At 46.3% G+C, this 14202-nt stretch overlaps 2 protein-coding genes across 2 annotated transcripts in view; one reads left to right on the top strand and one right to left on the bottom strand.

Moving 5' to 3' along the window:
* ezrb (ezrin b) overlaps positions 1-5742 on the top strand; it is a 31795-nt gene extending 26053 nt beyond the window's left edge. The window contains exons 10-14 of the mRNA XM_080541150.1: positions 400-530; positions 1849-2009; positions 3234-3326; positions 3606-3869; positions 4192-5742. Coding sequence (XP_080397276.1) covers positions 400-530; positions 1849-2009; positions 3234-3326; positions 3606-3869; positions 4192-4356 — 814 coding nt within the window. The 3' untranslated portion in view covers positions 4357-5742. The remainder of the gene's footprint in view (positions 1-399; positions 531-1848; positions 2010-3233; positions 3327-3605; positions 3870-4191) is intronic.
* Positions 5743-6433: 691 nt separating this feature from the next.
* sytl3 (synaptotagmin-like 3) lies at positions 6434-13230 on the bottom strand (the record flags this gene model as incomplete). Its single annotated transcript, XM_080525316.1, has 15 exons — positions 13116-13230; positions 12133-12348; positions 11601-11668; positions 11212-11263; positions 10817-10883; positions 10596-10668; positions 10058-10188; positions 9714-9842; positions 9011-9183; positions 8794-8896; positions 8514-8684; positions 7747-7852; positions 7529-7634; positions 6964-7172; positions 6434-6525 (listed from the first exon to the last, which is right to left on the bottom strand). Exons 1-15 carry the CDS (start codon positions 13211-13213, stop codon positions 6434-6436), a joined length of 1794 nt encoding a protein of 597 aa, XP_080381442.1. The 5' UTR covers positions 13214-13230.
* Between the last annotated feature and the right edge of the window lie 972 nt (positions 13231-14202).

Raw genomic sequence — 14202 nt, 5'->3', positions numbered from 1 at the left:
GTATCCTGTCTTATTTGTCACTTATGTCCTGTACTAATGTCCCTTTTTTTTCTTATCTTATATTATGCCTGTCGCCTTATTGTCTTTGTGCTGCAATGTCAGGAACCGAAGCCTAAGAGTTTTACCCTCTTACAGAGACACCTGCTCGCACACACACCCCGCTGCTGTGCATGGCCCATGTCTGTCACACAACTACACCACTAGCTGCCCCCCCCCCCCCCCCAAAAAAAAAACAACAACCTAAAAAACAAATCAGTATGTATGTGTGTGTGTCTCTGCCTCTACAATCCCAGACAGGCCGAGGCAGTGTGTGTGTGTGTGTGTGTGTTTATTCCTTTATTAGCCACTGCACGTCAGCCCCTCTTTTGTTGCCTCAACGCGGCGGTCTCTTATCTGCAGGGCCCAGCTGGAGAACGAGAAGAAGAAGAGGGAGGCCATGGAGAAGGAGAAGGAGCAGATGGAGAGGGAGAAGCAGGAGCTGATGATGAGGCTCTACCAGTTTGAGGAGAAGACCAAGAAGGCAGAGAAAGGTAGGAGGGTTAGGTCTGTCTGTCTGTCTGTCTGTGTGCTGTCTGTCTGCTGTCTGTCTGCTGTCTATTTGATGTCTGCTGTCTGTCTGCTGTCTGTCTGTCTGTCTGTCTGTCTGCTGTTTGCTGTCTGTCTGTCTGCTGCCTGTCTGCTGCCTGTCTGCTGCCTGTCTGCTGTCTGTCTGCTGCAGTTTGGAAACAGATATTTTGCGCGAGGAAAAAACCCCAACTTGATTTAGTTGCCGCTGTTCGATTTTGATTCTGAAAAACCCAGTAAGCTCTTTCCTGCCCGTGTGCGTGACGGGATCTGCAAATGCGTGGTTTGACGTCACGTGGGACCTCAGTCCCGAGCATTAGAAAGATAGGCTATCAGATCTGATAAGACGTTAAACGACCGCCGGGCTCCCCGACCGACCTTTGTGTGTAGCGCTCTGTCTGTCTGTCCGTCCGTCCGTCTGTCCGTGGTCAATGTCTTTATTCAATTGATGTGACCGTCTTCACCGGGGCTTTTCTCTCTCTCTCTCTCTCTCTCCACGAATTTCGGCCCTTTTTTCGTAGCGTTTAAGAAAGCGTCATGGAAGTGATTGACGACAGCTACAGTAAGTGTCTGAGTCATCTCGGTTTCACTGTGGTCCGTTTTTTAGTGCTCAGTTGTATCGAATTGGGGTACGTTTTTATTGTTGTACAACCGCTACAATACAAAGGTCAGTTGGGGTTTTTTCTCGGAAAGCCAGAGGTTCTGCTTGGTCGCGGTTTTATGGGTTAGGGCATAGAGCAAGGTCAGCCCTCCTCTACGTACAGGTGTCTCCAGTTGTACGGGTGGTAGTGTTTGCTATCTGCTTATGGAGACCATGTGGTGATGTAGTTGAATGTGTTTCTCAGTGTCAGCCACCGCGTCTACTTGTGTGTGTAGCGTTCGGCGAGTCAGTGGGACTGGTGCGGAGAGCTGTGTGTCGCGTCTGTGTTGTGTTGTTTTCTTTTTGTATCAGTATATCTGTTGTTTTAATCAGTATAGAACGTATAGGCTGGGTGTCTTATCTCCGTACATCTGTCACTCACACAGCGTGTCTGTCTGTCTGGGTCACTCACAGCTTCACTGTGTGCATGTTTATGATGTGTCATCTCGCTCTCTCTCCCTCTCTCTTGAGACTGTGTCAGATCGTCAGAAGGTGTGTCTGTGTGTGTCTGTGTGTGTGTGTGTGCATGTGTGTGTGTTCAATTATTACATATGTAATATGTGATATTACATAGGTATAATATCTGTGCGTGCGTTCAATTATTACATCTGGTGTAATCTCCATGTTTGTGTGTGTGTGTGTAGACCTGCATGAGCAGATGCAGAGGGCCATGACTCTGGAGGTGGAGCGCAGGCGGGCAGAGGACGAGGCGGCCAGGCTGGAGGCTGAACGCCAGGCCGCCCTGCTAGCGAAGGAGGAGCTAGCGCGCCATGCTGAGGACCAGATGAAGGGACAGGAGCAGCTGGTGAGATACCACACGCTAACACACGCTAACACATGCTAACACACAACACCACATGCTAACACAAGCTAACACACACCACCACACACCACCACACACTACCACCATTTTGTAGTCCCTTGTGTACTCCTTCTCACCACATTCACCACTGAGCAGCACCAGATCATTACCGGACTTCCCTGCAGCTCAGCAGACTAAACCAGACTGGGTTTTCCTCCAGCTGGACCACACCACGTCCAGCCCGACCCCCCCCACACCCCTTCATTTAACAGCCCTTCCAGACAGTAAACCTCTAGACCTGTCAGAAGTGTTCTCACTTCACACAGCTATTGACAGTTTAAAACACTAAAGCTGTTTTTCTTTCGTCTTCTTTTTACGGGGACAGCAGCCACTCTGCGCCACCCACAGCGGTGCCCTTTGTGTTTTAGCAGCAGATAAAGACGCCAGGCATAGTTGAGGGCCATAAAATGGTTTCCCGGTATAAAACAACCTTCAGTGTCAGTCTCCAGAGATAAATGCAGGGAATGCCTTTGAGCTTTAAGCTCGAGGGTGAAGCCGAGAGGTACACTACATCATGAGATGAACACTGCTTTTTTTTTGTTCTCCCTCAAATATCAGTAGCATTGACTACAGCGCACTACAGCGTGTTGCTGTTATGTACATATTGTGCTCCGATGATTTAAGCACAAGGATCAAAGCCTCTTTTGAATGGAAGCTGTGTGTTTATTAAGCCAGGGACCAATTTTTCCAGCTGAGTACATTTCACAGGGTCAAACATCTACTGTTTGTGAGGCGTGTGTGTGTGTGTGTGTGTGTGTGTGTGTGTGAGTGTGTGTGTGAGTGTGTTTGTGAGGCCTGTGTGTCTGTGTGTGTCTGTGTCTGTGTCTGTGTCTGTGCGTGTGTGCGTGTGTGTGTAAACAACGAAAGCACAGGTTTATTTTGTCCCTCTGGTTGGTTCTCTGGTAGAAGACAGGCTGTCCACATTGTTGCGGTGCACCTCCATCTCCTTGGAGGCAATTCAGAGCCCCCCCCCAGAGAAGACCTCCCTGCTCTCAAAACGAGATGAGTCACCCCCCTCTTTTGAAGGGAAAAGAATGAGTTAACGTTGTAGCTTACAAGTCTTCTTCCTCTTCTCCTCCTCCTCCTTCTTCTTCTTCTTCTTCTTCTTCTTCTCCTCCTTCCTCTTCTCCTTCTCCTCCTCCTCTTCCTCCTCCTGTCCTATCCCAGGCTGCTGAGCTGGCCGAGCACACAGCTAAGATCGCCCTGCTGGAGGAAGCTAAGAGACGGAAGGAGGAGGAGGCGGACTCCTGGCAGCACAGGGTGAGTCCCCCCCCCCCCACAGAACACACACACAGACTTAATCCTAATGATGTGAAGGCACCTGATGTTGTTCGCCAGGCAGAGTGAGTGTTGTTGAATTGTTCCCAGGTTGTGTTTGGTTTTACATCCTGTACTGTTTTCTACTTGTCCCGTAAACACTCACTTTCTCCTTATTCTTATTCTTTCTCTCCCTCTCTCTCTCTCTCTCCCTCTCTCTCTCTCTGTCTCTGTCTCTCCCTCTCTCCCTCTCTCTCTCCCCCCCCACCCCCCCCCCCCCAGGCCCAAGAGGCGCAGGACGACCTGATGCGGACCAAGGAGGAGCTTCACCTGGTGATGACGGCGCCCCCGCCGCCTCCCCCTCCCCCCATGTACGTAGACATGGAGGACGGCAACGTGGAGGCGGAGGACGAGGAGAGCAACAGCGAGGAGAACAACAGCATGCACAGCGCCGACCTGCAGATGGAGGGCATCAACGACCACCGGCTGGAGGAGGACCGCCTCACCGAGGCCGAGAAGAACGAGCGTGTCCACAAACAGCTGATGGTGAGAGACAGAGCCTCCCCCCTCCTATCAGTAGATTAGAGAGAGAGAGAGAGAGAGAGAGAGCTCATCCATTAAGTTATCGACTCGTTCATACCATCCATTCGCTCATGTATTTGTTCAGTCTCCTATGTAAAGAGAAGCTGAAATGGATTTTTCTGATAAGAAGCTGGTGTTGCTGCTGCTGCCCTGAACGTGTCATCCCCCCCCCCCTCAGTAGATGGGTTGTTAGTGATCGCCCTAGAGTTTTTAAGAATTAGTTTCTCGTTGACTCATCTCCTCCTCTCCTCCTCTCCTCTCCTCTCCTCCCCTCCCCTCCCCTCAGGCCCTGAGCTCTGAGCTGGCCCAGGCGCGCGACGACACTAAGAAGACAGCCAATGACCTGCTCCACACAGAGAACGTGCGCGCCGGCCGGGACAAGTACAAGACGCTGCGGCAGATCAGATCAGGAAACACCAAGCAGAGGATCGACGAGTTTGAGGCCTTATAAGAGGCCCCCTGCCCCCCCAGCCACCGTACCCTTTCTGAATGGTCACTGAATGGAACTAACCCCCTCCACTGCCACACACACACACACACACACACACACACACACACAAAAGCAGTATAAAGCGAGAGAGTGACACTCACAAATACACATCATCAGTTTGACCAGTTGTTACCTTTACAGAGAGCTACCTTCTCCTGTAAAACCACCGTCAGGCAGCTTGGAGGGCTACAAAAATTCTTGTAAGAAAACACACTAGTGCCAAAAAAACTTTTTTCCTTCATTCTTTTTTAGCGTAACGAATCGTATTTCTGTTTTGATTGTAGGCCTATGTAATTTGACCAGATCAGACCAAAATCATCATTGTTTTTTTTAACCAGAGGTGTGATGAGTAGTGGGTACAGCCAATTTTTTAGTAATGCCATGATGATGTGCACATAGACAATGAAGTACAGTAATAGCCAATCAAAGCCTCGCTTTTTGATGTTTATTATTTGTTGTGTGAACATTGAAAAAGGGCGATATCTGTTATCTTTCACAGGGACCAGACAGAAAGGGGAAAACACAGTATACATCCTTATTCTTACTCGCAGAAATGTGTATGTTCTTTTTTTTATTTTGTTTTTTCCATTATATTTGAACACTTCCATTTATGTTTAATATTGCTATACAGTAGCTAAGAAATCATGAGTAGTTTAATATTTATACTGTATATGGGTCATTTAAAAAGGGTATTTTCATCTCGGTTTGTATATTTTTGCTATTCTACTAATGATCATGAGAACATCTAAAATGTATCGAAGGCTCTATATCGACCAAAATAATGATAGTTTTGTGTTCCATATGGTTTCTTTAGATCACTAAATTAAAGAGATTTATTTGTAAATTATTATTACTACTTTTTTTTTTACTTTCAAAAAAGATATTCAACTGCATGTCATCAGATTGGGAGAATCCCAGGTACCTTTGATTTGGGCCGCGTTCGTAAATTCGCTGGAGCGCACACTGGGTTCAACGTCATAATGGAACCAAGTCATTTGATTGGACAAGAGGCAGTCACGTGGACGTTCCGACGCTCTGAGAGATTTTACGAACGCGGCCTTGGTCATGCAGTTCAGGGTAGCAGCGTTTCCTGAGGCATGCGACTCCAGAGCTCTGTGCTTTACATGAACACTCTTAGTCCCTCCCTCTCTCTCTTGTTCTGGTTCCTCTGGGCTGTTCTTAGGGCTCAGCCTCAGTCTAACCCGTTCTCCAACCCAGACCCTCCTCCCTCTGGATGTGGACAACAGTAGGTTCTACTGACACTAACGATGACCCAGCTCTGCTGGCTGGCCTGCTCTCCTTTTTATTTAAACTGGATTTTATAATGAGGTGTTCAGCATATTGGCAATAAAGATCTCCTATGATTTCAGTGTTGTACGTCGTTATCACTTGGCCTCTGTTTGACTCTCTCATTTAAGGGGAATACTGTAAAAAAAATAATATATGAACGGCAGTAGATTTTATGACAGTATATCAGACGAGACATTTTCAATATTACAACATCTTTTACTTTGAATACATACATACATAGCTTCTTCACTCATACATGTATTCATTCTCTATGAAATGTCATGGAGTGATCAAGCTCAAACACAGTTAAATAACAGAAAGCTGAAGGACTTTGATCTAGATTCTAGAAGTTAGGGCCTGTCAGTCTTTACAGACGTGGTGAGGTAAAGTGCTGGGTCTGTTCTGATAGAGAGACAGGGTCCTGGGCTGGGTCTGTTCTGAGAGAGAGAGAGAGAGAGACAGGGTCTGTTCTGAGAGAGAGAGGCAGGGTCTGTTCTGAGAGAGAGAGACAGGGTCTGTTCTGAGAGAGAGAGAGACAGGGTCTGTTCTGAGAGAGAGAGAGAGACAGGGTCTGTTCTGAGAGAGAGAGAGAGAGAGAGAGAGACAGGGTCTGTTCTGAGAGAGAGAGAGAGAGAGAGAGAGAGAGAGACAGGGTCTGTTCTGAGAGAGAGAGAGAGACAGGGTCTGTTCTGAGAGAGAGAGAGAGAGAGACAGGGTTCTCGGCTGTTGGGTCTGTTGACTGACGTGGTCATGTTCTCCTGGTGTTGACGTTGGCACGGACGGGCAGACTGAAGTCGTGCCACATGTTGGGCTCCTGCAGCACCCGTCGCCAAGGCAACCCTTTAACAGAGAGAGTTGCCAGGTCAGTGACATCACCACCACCACTTCCTTTCACAAATGTTTTGTTTTTTTCATAACGGCAGTGAAACCGAAGGCCTTTCACACACCTCCGAGGACAGACAGAGGCTTTATTGAGAAGGAGGAAATGCTGACGAGCCTGATGTCCTCATCTTAAAATAAGTGAAACCACTTCCTGTGATGTCATAGCACTACATTTCATTTGTGTGACATTTTTGGACTGTCTGACATTTCAGTGACCTCTGATTGTTGGTTATATTCATAACGATGATGAATCTAAAAGATACAAATAAAAATATATACATGTATAATTTTTTTTTAAAAAAGGATCCTCTCTGCCTCGAAAAATCTAATTGATATTTTAAAAGGTGAACCTTTCACAGACAGACAGACGGACGGAGGATCTCAGAAGTATCTTACCGGCGTCCATTTTGACGCCACCCAGCCAGCGGTCTGAGAGGCTGAACGGGACATGGTCCCAGAGCTCCAGCTCTAGAGTGCAGGCCTCCAGGTCACATGGGGTGACCCGGCTGAACACCACCTGGTGAGACCAGAGCTCTGGGCCGGGCTTCTTCTTCAGAACCGGGGTCCGCTGGACCTGCTCCTTGGACCCCGGGAGAGTCAGGCACCTACGACACACAACACACACATATGTAACACACACACACACACAACACACAAATATGTAGCCATTTAAATACACACACACACACATACTGTATGTAAGACACACACACACACACACACGCACAGACACACGCAAAGACACACGCAAAGACACACGCACTGACACACACAAAAACACACGCACGCACACAGGCGCAGGCGCATGCGCTCACACACACACACACACACACACACACACACACACAAGCATACATCAACAGATGAATAAACACACACACATGAGCACACACACACACACACACACAACACCCTTATATGGCTATAGACACACACACACACACACAAGCCCTTTATTTACCCTTTCACATAGGTGTTCTGACTCATGTTTGCTTTTACTGGGAGGTTTTTGGCACCAGTGAGAAGAACAGTCAGTTGACCTACACCATGTGGTCCAATATGAACTTCTGTGAAGAGCAAAAGAGAAAATAAGGTAGGTATCCATTTAACCTAAGGCTAGCGCTTAGAAATCACAATAAACAAAGCTAAGTGAAGGAAAAGTATAGGGTACTAGCTTACCATCTGTGTGGCATAACCAGGATGGCTGGGACAAGGAGGTGAACTTTATTCTGAGCTGCAGTTCTGCTGGTTCCTGCTCTACAGCACCCCCTTCTGGACTCTCGGGCTATTGAGAGAGAGAGAGACATTACATTTTTGCATTTTTGGCATTTAGCAGACGCCTTATTCCAAAGCGACTTACAATTAATACATTTGAATGCTAAGCATGTGAATCATCTGTCCACCATTCGTGGCAGGAAGAGTAATCTAGCTCAGGCCCGGGGCCATTGATAGAAGGAGAAACCTTCTTCTACCACCTTCTTCTAAAACTTGGCTTTTTTTTATTTATTATTATACTGGAGGAACAGAGAAACAGTACAAAGGGGGCGATAGAAGTTCTTAGGGACACAGTAGAGGGGAAAGCGGACGTCTGGGGCAGAAGATGTCTCAGGAGGAGCAGTTAAGGAGACAGAGACAGAGACAGAGAGACAAAGACACAGAGACAAAGAGAGAGAGACAGAGATAGACAGAGACAGAGAGAAACAGAGACAGACAGAGACAGAGATAGACAGAGACAGACAGAGACAGACAGAAACAGACAGAGAGAGAGAGACAGACAGAGACAGACAGAGAGAGAGACAGAGACAGAGACAGAGAGTAAATATACAAAGTCAAACAATATTTTACCTCTAACCAACACAGCACAGCACACTCTTGTGTATTAGATGCATGATGCATATTTGACAGGTTGTGGTTTGAGAACTCCTGTACCACAGGTGTAGTGTTACCTTCGGAGCCAGAGCGTGCCAGATGGAACACTGAGTGGCGTTGTCTTCAAACCTCCACCCTCCCAGAGGGATAAGGACCTCTCCCAGAAACACCTTCCTTTTCAGAGTACCAGAGTGCCAAACAGACGCCTGCAAAGTCCTCCCAAACAGCAGGGGGCGCTCTATCTGGAACTGTTTATGACCACATAGGAAAACTCAATAATTATAAATGGATGAACAACACAATATTTTCAGTCTGTAGCTTATTTGTTGTTCTGGCTAGGTCAGTTTCTCCCCTCACCTGTAAAACCTCGTTATAATTCGGATCTGTGGTGTTCCTCTTGATCGTTGTCTTCAGTTTCCCGCTTTGAGTCTTTTCGGGTAGAAGGTAGAGCTTGACATACCTGTCCAATGAGGTAAAAAAAGACACACAAAATGAGGGGGATTTCATTTGAAAATGGATACAGTATCGTGACAGGATAATTAGCTGGGTGGTGTCTTGTTTTAATAATACTCACGGGTGACATCTCTTCCTCTTCAAATCTCCGTAGGTCAGGTTTCTACAGGCACTGACTGTGACCTCCAGACTGGAGGTGTTGCTGTTGAAGGTGATCACTAGCTCTAACTCTCCCGTCACGCTCGTGGTGTTCTCATACAGGCCCCACTCTGTGCTCGTACTGCTGTTGCTGCCCTGTGGGAAGAATGTAGACATCACATTTCATTTGACATCCTCGATCCACATGATGTGCGTGATGCTGATGTGCTGTCTAGGTTCTCCACAAGCTATGAGATCAGCACAATCATCTGGTGTTCAGTCATAGGATGCTGCTGTTGCACAGACGTTTAACACTAGAACAGCCGTGGCTTTTTTACCTACTATAAGAGCCGCCTCGGGGGGTCAAACCACATTGAACCACATGACCACATTGCTGCTATTTACACACAATGACCACTAGTTGGCCGCCTTGTAAATGAGCTTGACTCCGACACAAAAAAACAGCAAAATTGCTTTATACTAGCTTATCCTGATGTGATTTTGAAAATGTAAGGATACTGGGTGGTAGAACGCACATATCTAGGAAAAGTCATGAAAGGTGGGTCCTGAAATTTCATTGAGTGCAAAGATATAAAAAAATGTTTTTACTAGCAGGGTCAAATAACCCCACCCATGGCTGTTCTAGTGTTAAACTTTTATTTTTTTCTTCCTTCGTTCCCACTCACCCTCTTTCCCCCTGAGTACTCTGATCCTATAGACACGTCCTCCTCTGGGCCGGTCGAGGACCCCTCCTGGTCACTGTCCTTGCTCCTCTTGAGACTCAACAGGTTGGGAAGACTGGGGACTTTGGTTAGCTATGGGGAGAGAGAGAGAGGTTGTCTCCATTAACGTTAGCCACACTACAATAAGATAAACATTGTGACAGTAAAAGTACTGAGCATTGTGTGGCTCTCTCTTGTGGCTTTGAACCTGTACATGTGCAACACTTCTATCGCAGCGGTTTTGCTGAAACCTTTACATGTGGGGAACTTCTTTGACACGTTTTCGACACAGCTGATGTTTCTCTTACTTTGACGGTTTTGTTGATGTCTGTGTCAGACATGCTTTTTTTACGATCCTTACAGGCGCTCTTTCTCCTGTTGTTGTCGACTTTCAGCAGGGCCTGGTCGCCTCGAACGTCGTTCTGAGACTTGGAGATCTCTGCAATCAGAAAGGTGCGATGCACCTCGTCAGCTAACTGCTGAGATACTGACTCTCTCCACGTATAATGTCACACCATTTCTGCTCTCAAACGAACCACGCTAAGATATCATATCTTATTAGGCTGCTTAGGTGTGGTTTTTCTTCAGCTCTGGTGAATGAGCACACGGGAGTCTTATCAACACGTTATGATAAGGGTGATGATAACAGAGAGGAAATGTGCAACTGGTTGACGACGTATCCTGTTTTGGATGATCATCTAGAAATTACTTGTGTTGCGTGTGTGTGTGTGTGTGTGTGTGTGTGTGTGTGTGTGTTCAATAGACTTAGAGCTCTCCCATCACTTCATCAAGAACCTTGGTTTTGCCAGACGCTGTGATCCTTCCATACTCAAAATAGTTGCTTACTTTTGATGTGGCTAGTGAATGAAACCATGAGATCCTCCATGGACTTTGTGAAGGGTTTGGGGTGTTTCAGTCCCTAGAAATCAAAGAATGACCTTAATTAATGACTCACACTCTACATACAGTAGTAAGTATCAGAGAGACACAATTATACTATAGTATATTATAGGTAATGTGGTTTAACAAACACAAGAAAGGGGTGATTATGTTTATTTTTACTTTACCCCTGATTGGCTGAAATATTGACCATGGTAATAGGGTGGAGGGGTCGGTGGCACGACGGCTATGTAACTGGAAGACAAAACAGACACAAAGAGTGCAATTTGAAGTTTATGGGACTCAACATTTAATAGCTTTTATGAGTGTTTTGAACAAAAATTGTCTTATGCTACTGTATGAAATTATGCTTCACATGTGTATGGCTACCTAGTATATTTGCACTCCAAATGTTTAGAGTGTAGAGCAGAAAGAAGAAAAAAATGCTTTTTTCCCTGTCCCATTACTCACACAGGCCACTGTATATATAGTTTCTGTAGCCACATCAGATTATATTCCACACATGACTATTCCACAGAGATATCCCTGCATTAAATGAAAACGGGCCATTAGCTTAGCTTACCTCAGTCTCTGGTAGGACTTCAACAGTTTCTCCCCAATAGTCTCATGCATCTCTGTAAAGTTCAATAATATTGTTATAGCCTCAACTGCCAACATTAGAAACACTATCAAATATTACTGCTTTGGACTCTCTGCCTCTCTCAAGGGTAATGTCTTGGCAGACAGCAATGATGTATTATTCAGTCAAAGTAGTGTTCCAAACCGTTCATAGGACAGCTGACATGGGGGATACTGTAGGCTTGGCAAAGCAAACAAACTGCAGATACATATCAAATTATGTACACTCTAGCTGTATTTTCAGGATTTATAAGGCATACATTATGAAGAATGATTTAGGCTAATGCACAGAGAATATACACAATGTCAATAGCAGGAGTATTTGACACAAACCTGAATCAGCTGGAAATTTCTTTGCCTTCTCCTCCAAGAACCATTCTCCTGACCTCACTTTAACCTCCCTGAAAAGAGCAAAGAACAGCATTGAACTTCAATTGACTTCCCAGTAAACAAAGAGTCCAAAAGACGTCCTCAGGGAAGCCAGAATGTGGGTTCAGATGACGTCTTTCTAGGACGTCCATATATGTCTTTTTAGGACGTCCTAGAAAGACGTCATCTGAACGCACATTCCGGCTTCCCTGAGGACGTCTTTTGGGCTCAATGTTTACTGGGTTATCTCTATTACAATGGTATTAACTTATCACTGATGATGGTGTGTATGATTGTTTAGATACACGAACCTATATGAATGAATGAATGAATGAATCTTTATTTCGAACATGATTTAAAAAACAAAAAGTATATAACAGTAGCAATCAGTGACAGCACTGATTTAAAGTGTGTTTTATAACAACGACAACATACTACTGAAGTCGTAGGTATGACATGCATGTCAGAAGCATTGGCCGCGCCTCTGATAGCCCACCTGTAGGCGTGGCAGACGGTACACTTCCAGGTCAGAGCAGACACGCCCACACGACACCTGGTACAGATGCGATGGCTACAGCCGCGACACACTGCGCCGGCGTTCCAGAACTTTCCCAGAGGCCTCTGGCAGCGGGCGCACGTCCTCTCGCTGTACTGCCGGGAGAAACTCTTGGCCCCCTTCCTCCGGATGTCCTGCAGCTCCGACTTCAACCTCCTGCGATGTCAGTGGGAGTCACAGAGATGCTGTAACAACTGTTATGCCCTCACAGACCTGTTTTTTCACCTATTTTATCAAAATAGTGAAAATACCCGTATCCCATAATACCCGTAATCAGACTTTGCTGAGGTGCTGGAACTGAAGAGTATCAATAGAGATCAAAATAACAGCATCCGCACACTCAAACACTGCAAAAAACGTTGTTTATTGCGAGCTTTCGGTCATAGACCTTCTTCAGGCATAAAGCACCATCTTCCGTCGGAGACTGAAGACCTCCATCTCTTCAGGTTACACCTTAACTGCTCCTCCTGAGACATCTACTACCCCCCAGCACTGTGTCTCCTGAGACACCTGCTTCCCCCTATACTGTGTCTCCTAAGATTTCTACTTCCCCTGTGTACTGTTTCTCCTGTGTCTATCAACAACAACAAAAAAACATCATTTTTTCTTCTTCTATCAAGATGACTGTCAATGGCCCCTGGCCTGAGCTAGATTACTCTTCCTGCTACGACTGGTGGATTGGTGATTCACTTGCTTAGTCAAATGTATCGATTGTAAGTCACTTTGGAATAAGGCGTCTGCTAAATGCCAAAAATGTAATGTAAATGTGTCCCATATTTTGAGGAGCAGCAGTCATTCATGTTTTTAAGTCACGGTATCTATCTGTAGTCTCCACACACACTCTCATGTGACATATTCATACATACAGTACAAGTGAAAAACATTACCAGAGGGTGTTCTAATATAATAAAGACACTGTTTACCTTATCCTTTCCTCTTCCATGGTGCGTAGCAGCTTGTCCCTCTGTAGAACCTCTAGAACATTCTCTCTCTCCAGAGCTTGCAACAGACTCAGATCCATCTCTGTCTTCTTCTTCTCTCGTTCTCCTGCTCTCCTATTCGGTCTCTTTTTTGCTCCCCTTCCTCCCTTTCTATCAATCTATTTCTCTATTGGATACCTGCTCCTAATTACCAGCCTGGGGTCTTCACTCATTCATAGAATGAGAGTAGATTGAAGGTCATTATCAGTAAGAGCTATGTCCCAACCCAGCTTCAGCCACGTCAGGGCCGTCGATTTGGATTGATCTCGATGTTTCAGCTGTGACGTCCAGCCCCGTGGGGGGCGGGGGGGGGGGAGTGACTCTGGCCTGGTTGCAAGTTCCTCTTCTCAGGAGCAGGTGAAGACCTTGAAGACCTCTAAGGCAGTGTCCAGTGTCCACACTAAGACAAAACAGGGCAGGCAGTCTTCAGGTAAAGAAACTCTCACCCAGTCGGCATCCTTCCCTCCAGGGACACAGAGGCAACTACAGAATAAACACATATAGATATACATCGTGCTATCAAGGCCCATCTTGTGGACTATTGAATAACACTTGCTGCCCTGCCTCCCAGCTCCTGTATATATGCACACAAACCCCCCTGGCATTCCCTGCGATGTCAGTGTCGCCGCGCTTTGCTCGGAATAGTAAATCACATGTGGTCCGACCACATTCCACATCCACTGCTGCCGTCACAGCGACGCTACTTCTACCTTCCCACGTACAGTAATACCTACCCCTTCTGCTACTGCTGCAGTACCTATCCCTACTGGTACTGCACCTACCCCTACTGCTGCTGTACCTACCTCTACTGCTGCTGCTGTACCTACCTCTACTACTGCTGCTGTACCTACCTCTACTACTGCTGCTGTACCTACCTCTACTACTGCTGCTGTACCTACCTCTACTACTGCTGCTGTACCTACCTCTACTACTGCTGCTGTACCTACCTCTACTACTGCTGCTGTACCTACCTCTACTACTACTGCTGTACCTACCTCTACTGCTACTGCTGTACCTACCTCTACTACTG

The sequence above is a fragment of the Nansenia antarctica genome (assembly GCF_963989245.1).
Source record: "Nansenia antarctica genome assembly, chromosome: 1".
NCBI lineage: Eukaryota > Metazoa > Chordata > Actinopteri > Argentiniformes > Microstomatidae > Nansenia > Nansenia antarctica.
Note: the sequence above shows the minus strand (reverse complement) of the source record. Positions and strands in the feature narration are given on the sequence as shown.